The sequence below is a fragment of the Nematolebias whitei genome, chromosome 1 (assembly GCF_014905685.2).
Source record: "Nematolebias whitei isolate Nwh7 chromosome 1, NemWhi1, whole genome shotgun sequence".
In the NCBI taxonomy this organism is placed as follows: domain Eukaryota; kingdom Metazoa; phylum Chordata; class Actinopteri; order Cyprinodontiformes; family Rivulidae; genus Nematolebias; species Nematolebias whitei.
The window spans coordinates 79,182,813-79,208,333 of NC_056498.1; the positions used below are offsets into that span (position 1 = coordinate 79,182,813).

The 25,521-nt window shown below is 40.5% G+C and overlaps 1 protein-coding gene across 1 annotated transcript in view; it reads right to left on the reverse strand.

Moving 5' to 3' along the window:
• Window positions 1–8,272: 8,272 nt before the first annotated feature.
• znf318 (zinc finger protein 318) overlaps window positions 8,273–25,521 on the reverse strand; it is a gene marked incomplete at its 5' end in the record, with an annotated part of 39,758 nt that continues 22,509 nt past the window's right edge. The window contains 4 exon segments of the mRNA XM_037680728.1: window positions 8,273–13,017; window positions 17,676–17,794; window positions 18,241–18,334; window positions 18,447–18,632. Of these exon segments, the coding sequence (XP_037536656.1) occupies window positions 8,815–13,017; window positions 17,676–17,794; window positions 18,241–18,334; window positions 18,447–18,632 (4,602 nt within the window).

The following is a 25,521-nucleotide window of genomic DNA, read 5'->3' on the forward strand; positions in this document are numbered from 1 at the left end:
CTTTTCGGGAGCACAGGTGTGTCTTAAATATATATATATATATATATATATATATATGGATGAGGGCACAGATTGTAAAGTGCTTTGAATATCTTGATAAGATAAAAAGGCGCTATATAAATACAGTCCATTTACAATTGCCATTTATCTAAAAAATTCTAGAGAAAATAGTTGCTAGTCAGTTACATGATCATTCTCAAAGAAATAATCTGAAGCATTTCAATCAGGGTTTAGAGCTCCCCACAGCACTGAATCTGCACTGGTGAAAGTAACAAATAATATGCTCACGGCCTCTGACAATGGACAGGTGTCTACACTGGTCCCATTAGACCTGAGTGCTGCTTTTGATACAGGTGATCACAATATTCTACTATAGAGTCTTGAATATGATATTGGAATTACATAAACAGCTCTAAATTGGTTTAAATCACATTTATCTGATAGATTCCAGTTTGTAAATGTAAGTAATGAATCTTCTTCATCAAAGTTCATGCTCAATCATCCAGGCACCAAATCCAATAATGCTCAGTCAGGTCATCTGGACAGTTTCATCATACACCAAAGTTAGTCATGGAGTTCCTCAAGGTTCAGTGCTTGGACCAGTACTCTTTACCTTGTATATGCTTCCATTAGGTAATGTTAATAAATAGCATGAGATACATTTTAATTGTTATGCTGATGATACACATGCATATTTGCCCATGAAACCCATTGAATCTCTCTTGTAAGATCCACGTGGAAAACTTGGTAAGAAAACTGAAAGTTAAATTGGATTTCTATTTCAGAAATAGAGCCTGTCTAACTCTTAATGCTAGAAAACACCTTGTAACTGCGACTTTCCTTCACTCCATTGACTATGGTGATATTATACATGAACTCCCCTACAAGAACCCTGCAGATGTTGGACGCTGCCTTTTATGGTGCACTAAGATTCATAACTGGCTGTAACTATCGTACCCACCATTGCACTCACAAGTATTTTTGAATTGAATTAAATTATTGCTATGGAAATATTTGTGTAACATAAATACTTGAGACTTGTTCTTTAACAGTGGTAATACAATTTCTATAAACATAGGGTATTTTTCAATCAAGACGTACTAATTTTTTTCATTTCAACTTCCCAAAATTACAGTTTTGAGAAAATTAACAGCATCAAAATCCAATTAAAACGTTACCTATTCACACCATGAACATAATAAATGTATTGTTACCTTTAAATTATCACAGAAAACTTTTACATAAAACTGAACAGAATCATAACAGCAGTAGTCATATCAATTAAATATTTGTACTAGGTTCTAGTCTTACCACAAATTATTGAGTATATCACACTGAATTATGAGACGAATGAGCATGTCTCTCAAAATTGTTCTATTCTTGGAGATTTTTTAATGACCTTTTCTACCTGCACTGCACTCCCACGCTTCAAGTATGATCATGACACATTTTTGGAATTGCGATGGTCAGCGAGTAACGACTTTAAGCCGACTTTTGTGGACTTGGTGGCGGACATTTCCCCTGGGTCTGTTTACCTGGGCACCGTAAGAGAAAAACACGAAGGGGAAGCGAGCTGGTGTTTTGTGCAGGACTCGCCAGAGATGCAGCAAATCCTCTCTCCCCTCAATTCAGCTCGCAAATGTTCAGTCTCTGAGGAATAAACTGGATGACCTGCGCACACGGATTTATTATGAACGTGTAGGGGAACACCACCTCAGAAAATGAACACCTCATCTCAAACAAACATCATTCATGTGTTTTGTGTTTTAAAATGTTTAAAATAAGATGCATCTATTCCCTTGGGAACAAAGAGACTTTGCTTTACAGGTGTTCAATTCAGCACTAACTTAGTTGACACTAATGAAAGTGTAATAAAAATAAAAAATAAAAATTGTTACTGTGTTAACCACTTTCAATATGAACTCATTTCCCACGAAACGACAGGTCGTTTTAATGAGTTTGGTTCAACTGACATCGAAGTGAAACATCTGCTGAGATGAACTTTTATAAAAAAAAATAAATAAAAAAAAAGGAGTATTACTCCCAGGATGGGTTCCCATGGAGATAACACATTTTAAAGAACCCTTTGTTTAAAATGACATTTTCTTTTCTGGAGATGAACAGAGACACCTTTTGATGAACATTGCATGTTATTTCAAAAGCTTCAGAACTGAATGTTTGTTTATGAAAATGTCTGTTTAAGTAAACTCTCTTTAAGATGATCACTTGTCTTATGTTTTTCTCTGTTAAAAAGAAGAGTGATTTTTAAAGGCAGACAGAGAAAATGTACATTAGATTTTATCAAACATGACAGAGTTTTGACCATCCCTCTTCCAAGAGGTGGACCAAAGTCAATCTGTAACACGCATACAGTTAAGTTAAGTTTCACTTAACTGCTCCCAGAAAAGTTTAATCACTGGACAACCCCAGAAGATATGGTAGTGATTTGCTCCATTTGTCCCAGAGTCTCCAACAGGTGTCTCCACTGCCCTGATGTATTTTCTGGAGTTACAAAATAGCAAACAGTGTTTTTCCAGCAGAATTCTCTCCATGTATTGGAGCTCGAGGTCATCCAGGGTAATTTGTTGATCCTTTCCCAGCTTTCAGATGTGATACTTAAATTTCCTTCTATTATCCCTTATTTCTGATATAGTCTGTGTCACCTTGTTTAGATGATAGAATGCCATTGTATAGTTTAGAAACAAGTTTTGTTCATGATTCTGATTTCAACAAAGACAGAAACACATAAAAAAAATCCTAATTGGGCTGAATCATAATTTTCTCGTATATTTTCATTAAAATAGGCCCTAACCTGCAAATATCTGTAGAAGACAACCTTTTCCAGCCCGTTAGACCTATGAAGTTCTTCAAAACTCTGAAACTGCCCATTCTGGGTAAATGTATAGTAGGTGGTTATTCCTTCTGTGATCCATCCTTTAAATCTTCCATCATTCTTGTTTGGTTTAAAAGCTGAATCAAAGGCACACATTCTGAGTATTTTAATCTGATTATCCATTTTTACAAGTTTTAACTATCTTTTTCCAAGTGTCAAACATTGTTTGTACCATTAAGTCATGTGCTATCATCAGGTCCTCTTGTAAGTCATTATCCATTAACACTGATTTTAAAGGTACACTTTCAACTGTTGCACCTTCTATATCTTTCCATCCTGCATCATAAGATGGAGAGCATAGACAGATCACTGGTCTTAACTGAGCTGCAACGTAATACTCCTGTAAATTGGGAAGGACCAATCCACTTTTCTCCTTCTTTAACTGTAGCATTTTGTATCTCACTCTTGCATTTTTCCCTTGCCAAATATTTTGCGATATCAATCTGTCCCATTCTATAAAATGCCTTTCGGGTATTTTAATAGGTAAACATTGAAATAAATGCAGGAATCGGGGAAGAATGTTAATCCTGACCGACTCTATTCTGGAATATAAATTTGAAAAAGGGATCAAGTTCCATCTCTATACGTCTGATTTCAACTTTGAGATTAGGGGTCCATAGTATATATATCTTCTGATTACTTTTCACACCTGAATACAGTACTCTATATGCAAAGGACTTCCGTTCTAGCACTTCCAAATTTTTTAGCCACGCTGAGCACTTCCGGTTCACAGGCAACAGTGTTAGTAATGGCGTTTTTTGCTTGGTCGCTGCAGGACAATGACAATGTTTATAGAATTATTCAGATGTCCTCGAAAGCTCCAACGTGTAAAAATGACAAAGGATTTAAGCGGTATGTGTCCAGTTTTATAAAGAATTTCAAAGGTAAGTTAATTGTTTCCGAGTTCAAAATGCCTCATATAAATCTAACGTAGCCAAAAGTGTTTTCTAAACGCTATGTGTTAAACCAAGGCCTTATTCTTACAGATCATTATTCAATTATTGTTGGGTTTGAGCAGATTTGACTGCATCTGGATCTTTGCTACTTATTAAAACTCATTAAAAACAAATTGGTCCTGCAGAAAAACGCTTTGATGCCACATTCAATATCTAGAAACCAGAAAATTCTTCAGACTCAAGAGGGAAAATGCACAAGAAGTGGAACTTGAATAGTTTCTGATCATTATTTCAAAGAACAATATAAACTCTTTATATTCAACAGATGCCTGCTAGTGTATATGGTTTTATGAAGCTCACTGTTTGTAGCAGCCCTTAAGAGACGTTTTCTTCCACTGTACAGGGCACGGCAGGAGGAGATGATGAGGAGGGAACCTCTGGTCTGGCCTGGATGTTTATGAGAAGTGGGGAGACACATCATCACCCATCGCTACAGCCCAAACACGAGGGAAGCAGTGAGGAAGCTAGAGCCGAGATCAGATCCAAACACCAAATACAAACAAGTTGTTCCACTGAGGCACTGAGTATGGAGGACAGGAAGTGATGCACGTGGAAACCCTCAGATGAAGCAGCTCTTCTGTTCAATCATCCACATAGTTACATTTTTCTGACTGATTACATGTTTTTACATTTCCAAGAGCAGTCAAGGAAGCTGTGACTTAAAGCCAGAAGGTGGAATGTTATAATGTAAACAGTGTTTAAATCTTGTGCCTCATTTAGCTCGTGTCATGTTTTTTACAGTAATGTAACGTGGTCATCAAATTCGTTTTTACAAAAATGGTTAAAATAAAACTGGACTCAGCCTATCTTAAATAAAAACACAATTTTTGGGTGATAATACAGAAGATAAAGTCAGAATGTGTTGAACATTTTATTTTCTTACAAGCTTTGGTTCACAGAACCGGTTTACATTAGTGCTAGTGAAGTGATGACGCTGCAAAATTTAATGTTCCACAACTGAAAAAAAATAAAAATACTGTTTGTAGGGCAACACCACCTCAGAAACAGTTCATCTCAGCTCAAACAGAAAAGAGTTCACCTCATCTCAAACAAACATCATTAATGCGTTTTTGTTTTAAACCATTAAAATAAGATTAATCTATTCCCTTGGGAACAAACAGACCATTGTTTTACAAATGTTCAACTCAGTTCACAAACTTCTTAGTTGACACTAATGTGAATGTATTTAAAAAAACTTGTCACTGTGTTAACCTCTGCCAATATGAACTCATTTCACATGAAACGCACAGATCGTTTAATGAGTTTTTGTTCAACTGACCTCAAAGTTTGAAACATCTGCCGAGACTTTACGTTTATCAAAAAGGAGTATTACTCCCAGGATGGGTTCCCATGCAGATAACACATGAAAGAACCCTTTTGTTTAATGACATTTGCTTTTCAGGAAATGGACAGTGACACCTTTTGATGAACATTGCCTGTTATTTCAAAATATGTCATACCTGAATGTTTATTCATGAAAATGTGTGTTTTAAGTAATCTCTCTTTAAGATAATCATTTGTCTTATTTTTCTCTTTTAAAAGAAGAGTGACTTTTAAAGGCAGACAGAGAAAAATGTACTTTAGATTTTATAAAAACAAAGCCAAGAGTTAGGACCATCCCTCTTCCGAGAGGTGGACCAAAGTCAACCTGTAACACAGACAGTTAAGTTAAACTTCTACTTCTTCTACAAGCACTTCTTCGCTTCTACTTCTTCATCAACGACTCAACACACTTCAACTGGACTTCGAGCAAACTTCAGAGAAAGACGCATCCTCCTAGAGAGACATCCTAGGAAGAGAATTAAGAAGAGAAGCATCCTTTCTGCAAATGTCTCAGGACGAGAGAACCTGACCAAACCAGAACCATCACACCGCAGAGTGGTAAATGCCAGCTGACTTCAGAGCCAGTGGCCGGACCTTCGTCCCTCCAACCGATGATAGGTGAACTTTGAGGAAACGATCAGCCTCTCAGTCACCGGAGCATCCCAGGCCTTGCTGGTATCATTTTAAGCAGCTGTGGAACGTTCTGACATCTCGTTCTGGTGCGAGAGACTCTTCAATGCACTTCTGGTGATCATACATCACAATAATCTTATCAAATTACAGCTCACTTTAGACACAATTTTAACTACTTCACAAACAGAACCAGTCTAAAATCTGCCTTTTTAAGTTTCACAGATTTGAATAATCAATTAGACCTTTGATACAAAGCTATTTGTTATTCATTTGTTTGTTGTGCATAATTTTTCATCACATGTATCACAGATTATTATTTTCATAATACTCATGTGACAGGGCAGCCCAAAAGTTAGAATGATTAACCTGCTGAAATCAGGCCTTTAATGTCCGATCACAGGATAACTCGAGGAGTTGCTCTTCTGCCTCACCTTTCAGGCCATTTTCTGTTGCAGCTTGTGCAAATGGGTCACCCAGTTCCAGGCATCAGTTTACATGAGATGTGCTGAAGTGCTTGCTCAGCGATGCAAGGTGTGAGGTGATGACCTCCCTCACTGTGCTCACTGACAAGTTATTAGTGTGGAGGAACCCGTCAGTTGGGGGAACTATTCCATCATATATGCTTCCTCCAGAGGTCTGCTTTCTTCATGAAGGCTCCGATTTTGTTGCCAGCTTCTAGAATAGATGTGTGACTTCCTTGGATGGAGAGGTTGTGGCCATTCAGCAAATTAAATATGTTAGAAAGATTTGCCAACTTTGCCACATACTCGAGTCAGGAAAAAAATGTGCAGTGTTTTTTTTCCCTCACTCAAACTCTGCCACTTCTCTGCATAGCTCAAACAACCGCCCTAACACTTTACCATGCAAGAGCCATCGCACTTCAGTGTAATACAGCAGCGCATCATGTCCAGCATCCATGTCCTGGTAAAGCTGTCTAAACAGAAGTGACTATAGTGCCATGGACTTCATAAAACTAACTGCAGTCACATCGGTGTTCAAAACAGTGGTTCAATGGAGGCAAGTGCTTGTTGATGCAACATGCAGTGAGTTGTAATAACCTTTGGATTGACAGATTTAATCCACACTGTAACCCCCCTCTTTTGACCATTCATTGCAGCGCTCCATCCGTATAAACAGCCACACATTGTTTCCAGCTCAGCCTGGTTTCAGTCATCAACGCATCCAAAAGTTTGAATATTTCCTCACCTGTTGTACTGTGTAACGCAGTCCTGTCCAGTACCTCCTTGCAGAATAGGAAGTTCTCCAAAATGCTGGTGAAGATTCTCAGTCATCCAGGACATGATAAATCCAACAAGATTAAAAGCAAAAACTGGGCTTTATTTGTAACTGAATTTGTTTCACTTCTCATCCGAGGAGCTTTCTCAATTGAAAGAAACAAGGAGTTTTTGCTTTTAATCTTGTTTGGACCCTCCAAAATGCCTCTGTCCCAGGTGTAGCGCACCAAAACAATTAATTGAGCCACACTAGAAATGTTCGTGGATTCATCCAGCTAAATAGAAAACGAGCTGGTTTTGAGATTTTCTTCACTTTATGGAAGTCAACGGTTTGAAATACCTTTCCATCTCCACTAAATGCTAAGCAGCAGAAAGAACTCTGCGCCAAGTGAGTCCAGACTTTGTTTACAGATTTACAACGCATGTCGTAATCACATCAGTTTTGACTGGCTCAAAGCTGAGGTAGACGGGAGTTATTAGTTCACTAGATTTGTCTGATTGGTGCACATATCAGTGATTACCCCACCATCATACAAGGCGTGTGGCCCGCCCAGTCAACAGAACCAAACCTGCCTATTGAACCGACGCCCCCACCCCCGTCGTAGAATTCAGTGCCCTGTCAAGGATGTAACATAGGAGGAACACTGCATATGTATTTATGCACTTTTTAAAATTATTTGACTTAGCTAAAATTTAATGCAAATTACAAAAAAATAAAATAAAAAGTTAAATCATCTTGACAACCGCCCCCCCGACCCCCAAGCTGTGACTCGCGGACCCCGGAGAGTCCAGGGTCCCCAGTTTGAGAACCACTGCTCTAATCAAACATGAACAGGTTAATGCCATAAAGCTCCATTAAATATTGACAGTGTCATTCATTTGTGTCACCTGGAGGAGTATTGTGGAATCGTAAGACAAGAAATTTAGACATTTAAATCGATCTAATGGACGTGATTTGTAACGACTTGAGGTGCAACACAGCCTGTCCGGTGGAACCGCCTCACCAGGAGTTTGAACAGGAACAATCTGGTTTTAAAATATAAAGACTCAACATGAAGTAGTGATGTTTAATTCTGTCAAACTCTGTCCAGGTCATCATCCGCTCACTACTGGTCTCCAGTTTGACACATGCACATGAAGGAGTCAGAAGCAGGTGTAACGTTGTAACCCCCACTTATAGCTTATTTTTAAAAATGCAAACTGCCGTTTGAATTTTTTAGTCAAAAAGCTGCTTTAATCATCGTTGAGAACAAAAAAACTAAAACCTGACAAGATCTCTTCTACAACTTTTATTTAAAACACCAAACAGGACTAGCGTCATGAAGGTTCATACAGGTTTCAAACATGAACATAAAAAACAGTTTGAGGGTTAAACACAACTTTACTTTTAGAAAACAAAAACCTACAATCAGTGAGCAGAAACCAACTTCAGCAGGTAAAACTATCTGTGAAAAACAGGAACCTTTTTCCAGAACCCAACAAAATTTTCTGAAAATATCCACCAGAGATGTCAAGGGAACTCTAAACATAGCCTGGCATTGTGCTTCAAAGCCAGTTTGGTCCAGTTTGGATTAGTTTGGCTCATCAAAACCAGATCAGACTTTCATACCTGCTGACCTTCTGGATGAAAAGAAAAATTATTTTAACTTTGATTCTATTTGAATTTCTGAAGGTCAGGGTTCTTTCAGGAACGTTCAGTCCTGTAAAAGACTCTGACAGTAGTGAAATATTCTGAAATCTTCAAGCCTGAGCTCCCATCATGCACATATCTGACCTACTCAAAGTTAAAATCATAGTTAAAGTCCAAGGAGATCAGGTCTGAGGGAAAACCCAGAGTTTCTGGGGTGATCTCCATCGCTGGAGCATCCTTTTTGTTGGTTGTCTCAATCTCTGGCTCAGACCCTGGATCAGAAACCTCCAAACCTTTTGAATCTGAAGTTGTGGGGTCATGGTCTCCTAATGCTGGTTCTGGCTGGCTCTGCTGCTGCCTGGTCTGATATCTGGTCTGAGACCGTGTTTGTCGAATAGGAGCAGAAGCAGGAGAGGCCTTCCTTGGTGTTGACTTGCCTCTGGTTTTGGGGCCAGGTTTGGGTTTAGACTGTGGTGATGGATCCGTTTCTGAAAGGGGCTGGAATTCAAGTTGAAGCTTTTCTTGGGACTGAGGGGCTGGTTTGGGCTGGGGTTCCGGTGTTGGTTCCTCATGGGGGGTCTGGTTTAGAAACAAACTCTGATGACAGTCTGGTAGCGCTGGTTTGGCTTGGGTCGTTGGCACCACCTGAATTGTTGCAGTGGGCTGAAGAGACCAAACAGAGGTGATCTGAATGTCTGATTCATTACAGTTTGAGTCGGGTTCCAGAAATGGTTGAATATTAGTTGAAGGCTGGATTTGGGGACACGGAGGACAGGTTTTTGAGTCGAGTTCCAGAGGCGGTTGGACCTTGGTTGAAATCTGGGTTTGGGGACAAGGAGGACTGATTTTTGAGTCGGGTTCCGGTTCCAGAGGTGAAGGCTGGGTTTGGGGACATGGAGGACAGATTTTTGAGTCGATTTCCAGTTCCGGAGATGGTTGGACCTTGGTTGAAGGCTGGATTTGGGGACACGAAGGACTGATTTTTGAGTTGGGTTCCGGTTCCGGAGATGGTTGGACCTTGGTTGAAGTCTGGGTTTGGGGACACGAAAGACTGATTTTTGAGTCGGGTTCCGGTTCCAGATATGGTTGGACCTTGGTTGAAGGCTGGGTTTGGGGACACGGAGGACCAATTTTTGAGTCGAGTTCAGGTTCTGAAGATGGTTGGACCTTGGTTGAAGGCTGGGTTTGGGAACACAAAGGACTGATTTTTGAGTCGGGTTCTGGTTCCAGAGATGGTTGGACCTCGGTTGAAGTATGGATTTGGGGACATGAAGGACTGATTTTTGAGTCGGGTTCCGGTTCCAGAGATGGTTGGACCTTGGTTGAAGGCTGGGTTTGGGGACACGGAGGACTGATTTTTGAGTCGGGTTCCGGTTCCGGAGATGGTTGAACCTTGGTTGAAGGCTGGGTTTGGGGACACGGAGGACTGATTTTTGAGTCGGGTTCCGGTTCCGGAGATGGTTGAACCTTGGTTGAAGGCTGGGTTTGGGGACACGGAGGACTGATTTTTGAGTCGGGTTCCGGTTCCGGAGATGGTTGAACCTTGGTTGAAGGCTGGGTTTGGGGACACGGAGGACTGATTTTTGAGTCGGGTTCCGGTTCCGGAGATGGTTGGACCTTGGTTGAAGGCTGGGTTTGGGGACACGGAGGACTGATTTTTGAGTCGGGTTCCGGTTCCGGAGATGGTTGAACCTTGGTTGAAGGCTGGGTTTGGGGACACGGAGGACTGATTTTTGAGTTGGGTTCCGGTTCCGGAGATGGTTGAACCTTGGTTGAAGTATGGATTTGGGGACACGGAGGACTGATTTTTGAGTCGGGTTCCGGTTCCGGAGATGGTTGAACCTTGGTTGAAGTATGGATTTGGGGACATGAAGGACTGATTTTTGAGTCGGGTTCCGGTTCCAGGGGTGGTTGGACCTTGGTTGAAGTCTGGATTTGGGGACATGAAGGACTGATTTTTGAGTTGGGTTCTGGTTCCAGAGGTGGTTGGACCTTGGTTGAAAGCTGGGTTTGGGGACATGGAGGACTGATTTTTGAGTCGAGTTCCGTTTCCGGAGATGGTTGGACCTTGGTCGAAGGCTGGTTTTGGGGACATGGAGGACTGATTTTTGAGTCGGGCTCCAGAGGTGGTTGGACCTTAGTTGAAGGCTGGGTTTGAGTGAAAGAAAGAGTCTCATGTTGGAGATCTATTTGAGGTTTTGGTTGATTCTGGGGTTCAACTAGAGGTTGATCTTGAGTTTGGGATAATGGTTTATCTTCTGGTTGGGTTTGAATTTTGGACTCTAAGTGAAGTTGTAGTTTATCTTCAAACTGTGAATGGGTCTGATAAGGGGACTGTGGTTTTGGCTGAGGTGCCTGTGGAGCCAAGAAAGGACTTTTGTCACAAATTTCTGGTCTGGAGAAACAGGAAGGTCCTTGCTGGCTACTACTACTGTAGAAGATGCCAAATAAATCCTGGGCTTTGGCTGCAGCCAGGTTTTTCTTCACCTTATCTGGTTTGTGAGGTCCCAATGCTTTGCTTAGGAAAGGTGGCGGTTTGACAAACACAGTGCAGGTCTGCTCACTCTCCGGGACACCAGGAGCTGCCACATCAGACACAATCTTGATCATTGATGGTTGTGCAGGTGGACACTTGGACAAAGCAGCCTGAAAGGGCATTGGCTTTCCTCCTGCTGGAACAAGTTTAGTTTCAGAAGGTGCTGGGTTTGATTTGGTTGGAGAAAAAACTGGTGAAGCAGAATTAACCTGTATGGGTGCAAGTTTAAATTCAGCTGGACCGGGTTTAGACTCCACAGGACTGGGTTTAGACTCGATTGGACCGGATTCAGACTCGACTGGACCGGGTTCAGACTCGACTGGACCGGGTTCAGACTCGACTGGACCGGGTTCAGACTCAACTGGACCAGATGTAGAGTCAACTGGACTGGGTTTAGACTCGATTGGACCAGGTATAGCTTCGTCTGGACCACGTTTAGACTCAACTGGACTGGGTTTAGACTCGATTGGACAGGGTTCAGACTCAACTGGACTGGGTTTAGGCTCTACAGCAGGTTCAGAAACTGGCAGATCTTGTGTAGCTTCAGATACTACAGTTTTTGATTCAGGTGGATAAGGTTTAACATTACCCTCATACAGTTCAGGTTTTGAAAATGATGGCGGAAGTTTAGGACCAAATGTTTCTGATTCAGTCACTGCTCGAACAGGCATTGGCTCTAATGAACCAGGTGTGTGGACCGAAGGGGAATTGTTCATCTGATCAAGCTGAGGACTGACAGGGGGACTGGGAGCAGCTTCTGCTATACTGGTGTTTGGGGATCTCATGTTAAGAAATGCATTGAGTGATGCAGGTTTTCCCACCGTGGCTATCCTTTTAATTTGATTGGCAGGTGCACGGAGGTTTGGGCGGATCTGTCCTCGACCACAAGAATACCAAGGTGGAGGCATGAATTTTTCACCTGACAGCTTCTGTGCTATCTCTTTTGCAACAGCCATAGACTTTGCAAAAGAATCCTCAGTGGTGGAAGCCTGTTGCTTGGCAGCTATTTCGTCTTCCTTGATGAAATCTGCGGCTATTTTCTGTGCCTCCTTTGCCAGCTGATTATCCTTCTTCTTCCACATGAACTTCCCAAAAGAAGTGGTGGCAGCTGGTGCTTTACCGGATTCCAGGCTCTGCTTGCGTAGCTTTGCCCTCATGGCCGGACTGGGTCCACAGAAGATTTTTGGCAGCTCGTAGGGTTTTGGTGGAAGTTCAGCCTTGATGTGGTCTGGTTTTCCTACAGGTTTGTCTGCTTCCCTTTCAGCTTGAGGTTTACTTTCATCCCACTTGCTGCTGTATTTAGATCTGCTGTCTGGATATTTGTCCTCGTCCTCTCTGAAGCGGCTCTTTGGACGCTCATCGTATCTGTCGTCATTCTTGCGGCACTGGTACCGATACCCTTCATCTTGTTTGCTATTCTTGTACCACATTTTCTGGTCTTCATCGCCTCGACTGTAGCGTAATCTGTCTTCCTTTTTACTGTATTTATACTTGTCCTCCTCATTTTTCTTGCTGTAAGAGTACCTCTCCTGCTCCTGGCTCTTTCTGAAATCCTCCTCTTTCCTGCTCAGCTTTGGCTTTACCTCCTCTCCCATATTAACTTTGTATTTTTCCTCTTTGTACACAGAAGCATCCTCTTCCTTTTCGTTATACTTTTTCTCTTTTTTATATTTGGGATTTTCTTCTTTTTCTTTGCTATTTTTGTGGTCCTCGTCATGTTTGCGTTTCTTTCCACTCGCCTCCAAAGCCAAGCCAGCCTGACGGTCCAAGTTCCTCCTCTGCTCATACAGCGGGTTCTCATACATTTGGTTCTGTTGAAGAACAAATCAAAACAGAAAGAATGAAGATGACAAATCAACAATGCTTTTTGTCTGACATATTTCCAACACTTATAACCCTGTTTATTTAAACCTTTTATTCTGAAAGTTTGCATATTAAGATGAAATAACCTCACTGAGTCTTCAGCAGGTGTTCACATTCAGTAAATCTGACCTCATTGAGTTTTATTTTATTAAGCACAGAAACAAAACTATACTAAGCAATGAATAACTTGTAGATCAGATGATGGGTTTGGGATCACTGTTCTGTTGGACACAGTTTGGGCCAAGCTTTAGCTGTTGGACAAATGTCCTCACATTGGACTGAAAATAGTCTTTTGGTCTATAGAGTAGGGCATTAACAGAGTACTCGAGTAATCTACACATCGATTGCTAGGACATCTATCGAGGTTAAAAATGTAATGTCGAGTATCCGTAGTGACGTCATATTATGTGACCCCCGTATGACCGTAGGGGGCGGAGTTACACTGTTGCAGGTCACAGAGTATGGTGTAACACCGGGTCCACTGTTTTAAGTTTCGTTTTTGACGTGCTACACGTTTCTTCACGTTTGCAGTTTAATAATAATAACTAATAGTTTAGTTTTTCCTGTGACTTATTTGCAGTATGATAAATGGTAGGAGCATAATATACGCTCCCAATGTTTTGTTGGTCTTTTTTTTGTAAATAATTGCCTTTTTTTGTGGATTTATTTATTTATTTATTTTGGTATTTTGAGATCTATGACGTCATCAAATACTTGAGTTCTACTCGGGTTTTATTATGTTAATGTCGAGTTTAAAAATTATATACTCGTTCAACCCCTACTATAGAGTTGTTTGTGGCCAACTTAAACCATCAACTCTCCACCACCGTGCTGACAGCTGGTATATTTGTTATTTATAAAACTGGACGGTCATCTTTAGCAATGTTATTTGTGGATGTATGCTGACAGCTGATCAACATTTGGAGTTAACCCGAATCAAGATGGCTGCCACAGCCAACTGAACTTGGCAAACACAAAAGACTACAATTCAGCCAATGTAATATTGAGTTAAACTTTAGTATGGTAGCCACTTCCAGAACACACTGAGTGCTGACTGATCTTACAATGTTACTGCAGATATTTCCAGGTAGCACCAGGAAGAAGATCTGGCATCAAACAGTCATCAAATGTTTCAATGTAAGGCGAACCCTGCAGGAGGGAGGAGCCTAAAGAAAAACATTCAAACTAGTAACAAGACAAAATGACTTTAATGTTACCATGACTGCTCGTTTGGCTGTAATTAGACATGGGCAGGTACGATAACCTGGAGCAGAAACACTGTGGTTTCACTGTGAGATGGTGCGATAAATATTTACATTTATTTAGCTTTTATTTTACCAGGTGGCACATTGAAAACAATTCCTTATTTATAGTCTCTACCTGGCAAATGCCAGAAGGCACTTGGGTATATTTATTTATATGTGTATACAGTATTTCTATTTTTCTCTGTTTATACAGTATATAAACATGATTTATTAGCTTGTATCTAAAAAATACTAATACTATTATCAAGACTAGGGATGCACAATATTATCGGCACGGTATCGGCCGATATTAGCGATAAAGTTCAATATCGAACATCTGCCATTCCATCAAAATGACTCACCGATATAAAAGGTGCTGTTTTTGCATGACAATCCAGTGACAAGGATGCCTACAGCGCCAGCACAATGTGATGACGTCACGTGCGCCTACCTGATTTCATGGCGGAGAGGAAAATTTAAAATGTCGGCAGTGTGGAAGTTTTATTTTTCGTTGGTGAGGATGTCGGATTCCAAAGATTTATGGACTACGCTGAGCCTTGTTACATCGTCCCCAGTCAGAGATATTTTTCCGACGTAACGTTACCCGAGTTACAAGCCGTCATTTCGGACGTCATTGAGAAGCTAATAGCTGATAGCATGATTAGTCTTACGGAACAATGGATAGACAAAAACTTTGAACTTAAAAAGTCTGTCCTTCATGCACAAGAGTGCAGAGGATCCCACACTGCAGCTAGGAACCTGGAACAAGCCTCCACAAGTGAGACAACATCACAGGTGACTAATGCTAATAAATAACATTTAACACTTTTCATTTAATATAAGTTAAAGTGCTATGCATATCATATGGCTGCTCCTGAATGTATGTCACCAGCTCTTACAGCTGTTACACAAATGTTGCAGCAAATAAGCCTAAATAAGAGGGCTATGTTCTGACAAAGGAAAGTATATAACATATCAGTATCGGCCAAACAAGTTTTAACATATCGGCCAAAAATCCAGTATCGTACATCCATAATCAAGTCTAAATAATGTAAAATTCTGCTTAAAAATTATATTCTACAAAAAGTGTAATATTACCCATTACAGTATTTATGTGTAGTTCTTTAAATCTTAACATACAGGGATAAATAAGGAGACAGGAAACATGAGTAAACATGTTTAAAATGTGTCAGCTTTAAGCTAATACCGGATGAGCTTTGGTTAACATTTGTATTTACAATGACATTAAAATATGAATTAAAATATGAAGGCTGAAACTTTAATTTAAATACAAGTATTGAATTTAATTTTTAAATGTGAACAGTGAGTCAGCAGGTTGTTGTACCTGATGTCAGCTTGTTAAATGACACAAAGCAGTTCTTCATGTAAATAAGTTTCCTCTGACAGATGGTTTAATGTTCGGACCACTCATATTTAGCCTACTTGAGGACTGAGGCATTTGTATTTCAGAGGGAAAAAAAAGAACAATTTGCTTTATCACCTTCACAAACTTGCAAACTGAACTGTAACACCACATCAGAATATCTATAAATTTAAAGGAGTTGTGTAGACCAACTTTGAGACCCTGACAAGGGGACGTTAATTACCGGTAATTAGTTGGTTCTTTGTCTCAGTAACAAGCCTGCAGTCTGCTGTTTCTCTGACTAAGGTAGAGCTCGACCGATATATCGGTGAGGGCTGAAATTTTAGGCCGATACAGGCGTTTGGGGACACATTGGTATCGTTGATTTGTCCCATTATGCACCGATATAAACACTGGGAACAAGCCGTGTCCTTACTGGCAAAAGGTGTAATGGTACAATGCATCCAGGTGCATGTAGATTACTTTAAAGTCATGGTTGCTTGACATTTCACTTTCAGTACAGTCGAAGCAGTGAGCAATACTGTGTAGTGTATTTTGCTGAACAGAGCACGGTACTTTAATTTTAACTGATCTGTAAAATAAATCAATAATAAATTCTCTTCAATTCTCCTACCTGCTTGTCATTAGCTATGAGCCTCTCAAGTTAGCAAGCTAACGTTTACAATAAACAATAAATTTAACATAGAGGTAAAATAGATCAATATTAGTCACGTTATCTTTGTTGTCTTCAATGAAATGGATTGTTTGTTTGAAATCTTTACTTCTCTACAAAGAAAAAAAATTAACTCTGCTGCGTTCAATATTAATTAGACCTTCACCATACATGACCGACTGTTTCAATAATGAACAGGGAAGGCGTTTCTTTAATGTATATTTTTGTAACACACTTGATAACTTTATGGTGAATAGTGGAGAATAGAAAATGTGAACGCACATTAGGAAGACTGTTTCAAGACTTCAAGTTTTAAAATAGGTTTAAAAGTAGCTGTTTACTTAGATTCTTGGGGATGGACAAAGCTCAAATATTTTCAGCCATTATATCAGTTATCGGCATTAGCCTTCCCCTCCTAATATTGGCGATATCCAAAATTTCCATACTGATCGGGCTCTACTATAATGCTAACTAATGCAATCTGTTGCAAACAGTCTCTAAGTATCATCACCTGGCAAAGAGGGACAGGTATTTGTCCTCTGGTAACCAAGCCGTGACAGACTCAGGAGTCCTTGAGACAAAATGTTCAACCACCAGACTTCTTTTTTTAACAAGAGTACAGCACAAGACACATCATACGCCCATCGACAAACTTATACAGCAATCTACAAAGACCTTGTTTCAACTTTGACCTTGATTTGTAACCTTGACCTGGGAGCTGGGGTGATGAAAAGTGTATGTAACACTTCGTCCAGTGATTATGTATGTGTATGATTATTCTGAGCAAAACAGAAGTTCTGGTTTAGACCAGAGAAAGTTTACGAATGTTCCGACATGCAAAGGTGAATCCATGCTATGGCTGCTTTTCGACGTGACTACAAAAGACTAAAGTTTTTGGGGAATTCTCTCCTTAGCTATAGTACACACCTGAATGACTCAGAGCAAACTGGTCCGCTCTCAGGAAGAGATGGGGGTCCTGTCTCTGTTATATTATTCAAATCAGAATCAACTTTATTGTCATTCTACAAACATCAAATGAAATTACAGGAAGCTCTGTCAGGTATAACTTGGTTCGGAGCTCCAAGCCACCGCACCGCTGTGCGCTGCCATCAGGTAACTGTAAGAACTTGACAAAAATAAAATGGTTTCTACACCGTGACGTTTTACCACCGCCCCATACCTTAAACTTGGTCATCAGCCCATGCCTAGCTGTAAGTAAAACAAAAAGTCTAACCTGAGCTGTTTGGTTGTAAAACGAAGCAGGAAGTAGAAATGAGAAATCCTCGGGTTTACTGGAGGTTTGAATGAAGCAGCTCGGGTGAATACCTTGTATTTCTCGTTATGAAAGTGTGTGAGGTTGTGTTCTTCAGCGCAGATGGCGTCTCCATAAAACTGTTTGCACAGCAGGCAGAAGAAGCCTCTGACAGGAATCAGGAACTCTGAACCTGCAGCCAAACACAAAAAGGACTTTTGAAACCCCCAAGCTGTGAAAAAAGAAGCTGCAAATGATGTTTACCTGACGGACGCCTCCACCTGTATGACCTGTCAGGAAAGGAGAAATTCAGACAGAAACGGTTGTGTTCAGGAACAGAATGGGAGGAGGTCAAATGTTATTTCAAAGCAGAAACTGATGGGGAAGTCTTTGAGTAGCTCAGGATCTTTGTGGACACATGAAAAGCTACAGAACTGAGATCAGAGATGCAAACATGAGTTTCTCCTGCGACTCCACAAGGTTATCACTGTTTTCATTAAGAGACAGAGAAACAGCCGCAGAAATCCACTGTGTTCCACCTGGAAGCAAAAGATAGCTAACAACATTCAGTGGCTCACTCCATATCATCTGACACATCATGATGACATCAGCACAGTATGTAATGCTGTCTCACGCTACCTTTGGCAGGTTTGGTTTGCTTCTCCGCTGATCGCATGTTCTTCAAGTTTTTGGAGGGACTGGAAGCCCAGGGCCGGTTGTACGGGTCCAGAGTCTGTGCAGAGAAATGACAGATGAGCTGTGAAGATCATTAAACATCAAACACTGATAGACACAGATTTATACTCTGTCTGATCCTATCCTGACAAATCCGAACGTAAACCAACCTTTTGATGAGATTTGCTGTGCAAGTGCGTGAAAAAATCAAACATGGAACCAGAGGTGACATTACAGCCTTTACACCAGTGGTTCCCAGCATCATAGTATTCAAATGGGTCAGGGGGCGGAGCCTGAGCTGGGGCAGTGGCAGGTGGTTTGTCTGTAGATGCCATGATCAGAGCGGGAGGGGTCAGCTGTGGAACAAAGATGGAGGAGAGTCATGGCGGCAGGAGGAACATGACTGTCAGATCTCAGGACATGTTCGGGTTCAAACAACTCGACAAAATGTAAAAGTTTCTTACCTTCCAGGTGCTCCAATACTGAAGACCAACACCTATCAAATCGTGTCTGAGTGACGATTTATAGTCTGACAGAATCGCCTGACTCAACGGTTCAATGCCATAGAGTCCCGAGTCGGCATAAATCTACTTGAACGATTACGATATCTGCAGACGGTCATAAATCTGATTTTTAACAATAAACTGTAATAAAGACTAAATAAACACGGTTGGCGGTCGGAGGAACACGAACATTTTGTTTCAGCGTACGTCCCCTGAAACGGTTAATGCAGTCTGAAACTCTACGTCATGTCAAAGTAACCGATACGCAGCAGCCAAGGCTACAAAACATTGCAACTACATTTATTAACTTTAAAAACATCTATCAGTATCCTGATGCATGCTCAATAATCCAGGTAGAAAAATCTAAAAAAAGTTAAGTCAGGTCCACTGGACATTCAAAAAACAAAAACAAAAAATGTAGAAACGTTTCGTCTTTCATCCGAAAGACTTCTTCAAGTCTTTTGGATGAAAGACGAAACGTTTCTACATTTTTTTGTTTTTTGAATGTCCAGAGGACCTGACTTAACTTTTTTTAGATTAATCAGTATCAGTTATTTACTAACCATGGGTTTAAAAGATGACAAACATTTAACTCTGAGACTGACCTGCAGGTGAATGGCTAATAAATCCAATAACCAGGTAACAAACCTGTTATTTAACCCATTAAGATAATAAGCCCAATATTATTAAGCCAAATATTAAACATGTTGCCAAACCCATTAATAAAACAGGTAATAAACCTGTTAATAACAGGCAATGAACCTAATAATTAGGGATGCACCGATCCACTATTTTTTTTTATACTTCCGATCCGATCCCTAGATCTGAGTATCGGCTGATACCGATCCAGTTCCGATATCATGATCATCATTGATTTTATATGAGGCTGTAATAATCTCCTCAAGTACAATTTGTATAAATATATGCATGCATGTCCAAAAAGGCAACTTGAGGTAAATTTAATTAATGTTGGATAAGTTTTAAAGTTAGAATTAAATTCTGCTAACACAAAACATGTTTATTTTTATTCCTAGCTTTAAAGTGGATAAAAAGTGATTAATATAAGTGATTGTTTAAAGTTGTTTTATAATTTATAAGGGGCAGATATAAGAATTTTTTCTTCTTCCTGCGCTCTTTTCATTCAATGTTTTCTTTTTGATGATTTTTTTTTATTTATTTTGTTTCATTTAAATGAATGAATAAATGAATTAAATTAAATAAAATGTTAAATGGCTTTAAACATCTGCTAAGTTCATGGCATAAACCAACAGACATGTTCCTGTTTTTAGTATTTTACATCACTTTATAATGTAGCTGTTTATGTTTTTAATATATATCATTTTCAAATCATATGTTTTTTTATGATTGTCTACTGTTGTACTGATAAATATCTCCTGGAGGGTAAACTATATCTTGGCTGCAAGTATCAAGCTGTGAAATCCTTTGTTTTCTACAACTGATAGTGGTTGGTCATTAATTATGATGAAGTTTAGCAACTTCTCTGTAAATATTTGAGCTCCATGGTTTCAGTGATTTCTTCTTGTTCAATCCGAAGCAGGCAGCCTGATTTGGGGCAGCCGCGCTCAGTCTGTCCCTCCTCAGAGACGGGCAGACTGAGCGGGACAGATTGGACACGGCTGGCCGGGGTCGAGTCGCCTCTTTCGGTTTGACCAAAGAGCAGCGCCCCGCTGAAGCCACGGAGCTCGAATGTTCATCGTTAAACTAACTTTACCGCGGTTTAATGTGGCGCTATGGCTCTGCAGACATTGCACGATGCTGTCTTGTTTTGTGATGTTTAGTGTAAAATACTTCCACACAGCGGACATGTCTGGATGAAAAGTTTGTTAGCTGTTAGCCACAGTGCTGCTAACTCAGTCGTCACGTTGTAGCTGTTTGCAAACTATGAACTGGATTTCCTGAATGTGAGGCAGGTCTTATTACTCTGGGTTCATGAGACACGCCGCCGTTCAGGAAATCCATTCCATAGTTTGAAGCCAACTTGTATCATGGATTGAAAATATTGGCAGGAGGATTGGAAAATCCGATATGTAAATTATGCTGATATCAGAGGCCGATACCGATACTGGATCGGCCCCATCCCTACTAATATTAAACCACATCAATAGCCTCAATAAATTAGTAAAAAAAATAGAAATTAAAGGCTTCAGCAAACCAGGTAATAAAGTGAACAATAAACCTGTTAATAATCAGGTAACAAACCCAAAAATAAATCACATCAATAAATCAGTGATAAACTATACAACATTTCTACTTTTAAACTCGGACAAGACAGAGGTTGTGGTTTCTGGACCTGAGCATCTTAAGAATTAAATTTTCAGTCTTTCACTTCCTCTGGATGGCATTAATTTGGCCTCCAATTCCAAAGTTAAAAACTTTGGTGTTATTTTTGGCCAGGACATGTCTTTTAACCCCCACGTTAAAAAAGTTAGCAGAACAGCTTTCCTCCACCTGCACAATATCACTAAAATTAAAATCATCTTATCTAAAAATGATACAGAAAAACTGGTTCATGCATTTGTCATGTCTAGACTGGACTATTGTGAGTGTTGGTTATCTGGGTGTCCAAATACTTCTTTAAAACGTCTTTAAAATGTCAGTTGATCCAAAATGCTGCTGCCAGTCTTCACTGGAGTTAGTAAGAGAGATCGTGTGTCTCCAGTTTTAGTTTCTCTCCATTGGTTCCCTGTCAAATCCAGAATTGAATTCAAAATCTTACTTCTAACCTACAAAGCTCTCAACAACCTAGCTCCATCTTGTATTACAGATCTTATTGTTCCACATTTTCCTAACTCTCAGACTGCAGGCTTACTTGTGGTTCCTAGTTTCCAAGAGCAGAATGGGAGGAAGATCTTTCATTTATCAGGCTCCTCTCTTGTGGAACCAGCTTCCAGTTTCTGTCCATGAGGCTGACACATTGTCCAGTTTTCAGACTGGACTTAAGACTTTCCGTTTTGTTAAATCCTATAGTTAGGGTTGGCTTGAGTTTCCTGAGCTGTCCCTTAGTTCTGCTGCTATAGGCTTAGACTGCCTGAGGACATATTGACCACATTTCCTCACTCTGCTACTGTGTTTACATGCTCTGCTCAACCTGTTTGTATGTGTAATTATTTCTATCTTAACATGTTTTTTTTTTTTTTATCTTTCCTCCAATAGATACTACACCTGGACCTGTCATTCTGTGGTTGTCTGTTTCTCCTTCCTGTCCTCTCAAACCCCAGTTGGTCAAAGCAGAAGGCTGATTGTCCTGAGTCTGGTTTGGTTGGAGGTCTCTTCCTGTTAAAAGGGAGTTTTTCCTTTCTACTGTCTCCTTTGTGCTTGATCAGGATGGGAGACTGTGACAAAGTGAAGATTCAACACAATCTCCCGCTTCCTTCCTTCCTTTGATAGATAACTTTTAATAATTGGCTTTTATTATTTATGTGAATGCTTTGGTACAGTGCTTTGAGACAACTTCTGTTGTGACTTGGTGCTATAGAATTAAACTGGATTTAACTGAGTATTTTTCTTTGTTGTACATGCAGACTGTAGTTACTCATAATGTAAATACCATCTTGAAACTATTTGCGATGTGGGCTGCAGTTAGACTTAATTACAGAAGAAACGTTAAAATAATAAATTAAAAATAAACAACCGTTTCAATAGGGTACCATGTTCTGCTGGACACATGGAAACTTTGCTGCATTGCAGCTGTGTTCCCCTGCCTCCACAGGCTTGGACTCCTAAAAATTAATCATCGACTTTTGTTCTAAGTTGGCCTTGTAACACATATGGACCACCTTATACTTGAATACAATGTTCATTATGAACAGCTGATGCCTAGCACAACAGTCCAATAACAGAACATTGCTCGGGTTCGGATCAGGGAAGAGAACTTTTCTCCAATCAGTCTTAATTTAGTTGACTCTCATTGCTGACTTGGGCATTGTCACCTGAACAACAACAACAGATAATCTAATGGCCCTTTTGCCTTGTAAGGCTCAGCCTGGTTGGCCCAGGTTCTTAAGTCTTTGCATTAGGCTGTCCAGCCCACTTCGAGTTCCATTTTTGGAATCCAGAGACCAGATGTTCTTTGAGGTCTGACTCACACAAAAGTTATGATGTCAGTGTACTGTAGGTCACTGATTGATTCACTGGCTCAGTTATACACGCAGCTTCAAACGACTTCAAACTAGCTAACATTAGGTAGCATTAACTTACCTTCGTACGTGTTTTGGCCCTTTCCCCTTCCATGCAATACTGCTATATGGCTTTGTACATGCTCATTTACCTTTCCGCTGTTTTTCATTGTTGGGCGTCACAAAAAATGACGGCATATGAGCCTTGTGCTCTTGCTATGACGATTCTGCCCATGTGCAAAATCAATAAGGCTGTAACAAGCCTGAAAGACCCGAGCTGGGCTGACCAGAGCCATACAATGAAAAAGAGTCATGTAATCTGGACTGCCATATGGTGCATAAGCTGTTCTGTTTTACAGGCCTCTCTTGTAAATCAGACTATTGCTGCATTGCCATTTGGCGTGACTCCACTCGGCTCTCAACTTCTCGGTTCTTTTCAGGTGTAGGTGATTTGCCACTAAGGCTGACCTCTTTCCCCACTCTGTGGACAGGATTGTCAGTGCAAGGTGGGCGGGATCGTAAACAGTCTTTTTGTGTTAGAGCCCCTTCGCTTGTTGTGGTCCTTAATCGTCCTATAATCAGACTTGAATTTGTTCGCTTATTCCGGCATTGCTTATAAGACCGGATGTAATCATGCTGCACCATCAGCTTTGTTATCTCTCTATAAATGTGCTCATTTCTTGTGGCGCCGTTCGTCAACACGATAAAGAAGTGGAGGTGTGGATGTCATTTGCAGTTTTGCTAGGCGGCTCACCCAGTGACGTAGCGCCACTGGCCAATCAATGGCTGCTGTCTGCTCACCTTAGCTGCCTTGGAACCTCAAACAAGGTGGTTACATAAACTGAGCTGAGTGGGGTGGATACTGACAGTGGGCAGACCCTTAACTGGTACCATGTTGTGCGGAGCCGATGAGTTGAGATGATGGCAAAGCGCCATACCAGTCTCTTCTGCACCTCTTTCACTGGGCAACTCCAGAGTAACAAAGAGCTCAGACCCACTCCAGAAATTAAGTTCCAGAGCCCAAGTTGTGTGTGGAGATGAGTCCAACTACCGTATTTTCTGCCTTATAAGTAACACTTTTTTTTTTTTACATCATATACATGCCCTGGGATTTATAGGCCGAAGTGACATATTTATGGAGTTCCCTCATATTTATAAACCAATAGTCTCCCCACCATGGTTCTGCTCGCTGCTTGTATCGACCATCAAACTAGCTGCACTGCCCTGGCGAAATGCAACTAATTTGACCATTAAAGTGCATTTTTTAAGCAAACGTTAAACTGAGACACAGCTTTGCTATAATTTCGAGCAAACAAATATCTTGTTAAATTCTTGTTAAAAGTCCTCCTGTGCATGCTCCTGTGGCCGCCATTTGGCAGCCAATTAATTTTTGGCACAACACCAGCCCACATTTCCGGGTTGTCAGCGGTGACTTGTAACAAACGCAACGCGTCAGTGGTGGCACATAATAGATGCGACGTATATGGCGAAGCAACAAACTTATGGATTTTTCCACTTTATTAGATAAATATGGACTGATGCGACTTATAGGGCGGAGCAATGTGTACGGCGGAAAATACGGTATATGTGGTATCACTAAACTTAACACACAAGTTCCAGCTCCATAACTACCTTAAAGTTGACATTCTACGACCCTAAAGCTAGGTTATACAACCAGGAGGCAGCATGGCCAGGGATCCTCCCTCGCCTGCCACCAGGCTTGCAAGGCATCAGACTTTAATGGTCCGCTTTGCAGATGGTGGGTAAATGTGGAGGTGGCCACATGGTCTCTCCTGCTTTGGCCTGACTAAGCCCCAGGAGCCAAGGCTCAACCACCAAGAGCTTGCCAGTGAGCTTGCTTTCTTCCAGTGCCGCTGTTTCCTTTTTATGGTCAAGACATTCTGACAAATGTGCTGATTTTCCATTGAAGTTTTTCAATCTTTCTAAGTTTCTTATCCTATCTCTAAGGCATATGTGTTAAACTCAAGGCCCGGGGGCCAAATGTGGCCCTCATTGACATCTTATCTGGCCCTCCAAGATGATATGTGAAACATAAAATACTTCTATCGCTTGAATTTTTTCAGTCATCTTTGATTATGATGTTGAAAGAACAACAGAGAACATCAAATGAGACCAATCAAACTCTTGTTGTGGAACCGGTGACCAAGAAAAGATGTTGGGTATCTGATTTGAGTTCATGTAGATTTTGAAATTGGCCCTTAGTTTGAAAAAGGTTTTAATTTTGGCCCCCTGAGTTTGACCCCCCTGCTCTAAGGCCTTTTTGCTATGGCAGAATGCACAAGGTAATAATGCCCAAGACAACATAGCCCCCAGGATCACAGGGGTACTCGTACTCCTCCACTGCGTTAAGATGGTGATTTTGCTGAGTTAACAAAACAGCTATTAAATCAATAAACTACAAGTCAAACAAGCATTTAAACCAATCATAAAGTGTGTAATGATCAATCATTACACATGGTAAGGAAAATGCTAACCAGAAATGAAGTCGATTAAACAAGGTAGTAATTATGTTAAAACAGATTTAACTGTATAATAAAATATATAATTATGTGATAAATCTTTTGATAAACCAAGTTAAAAAGACA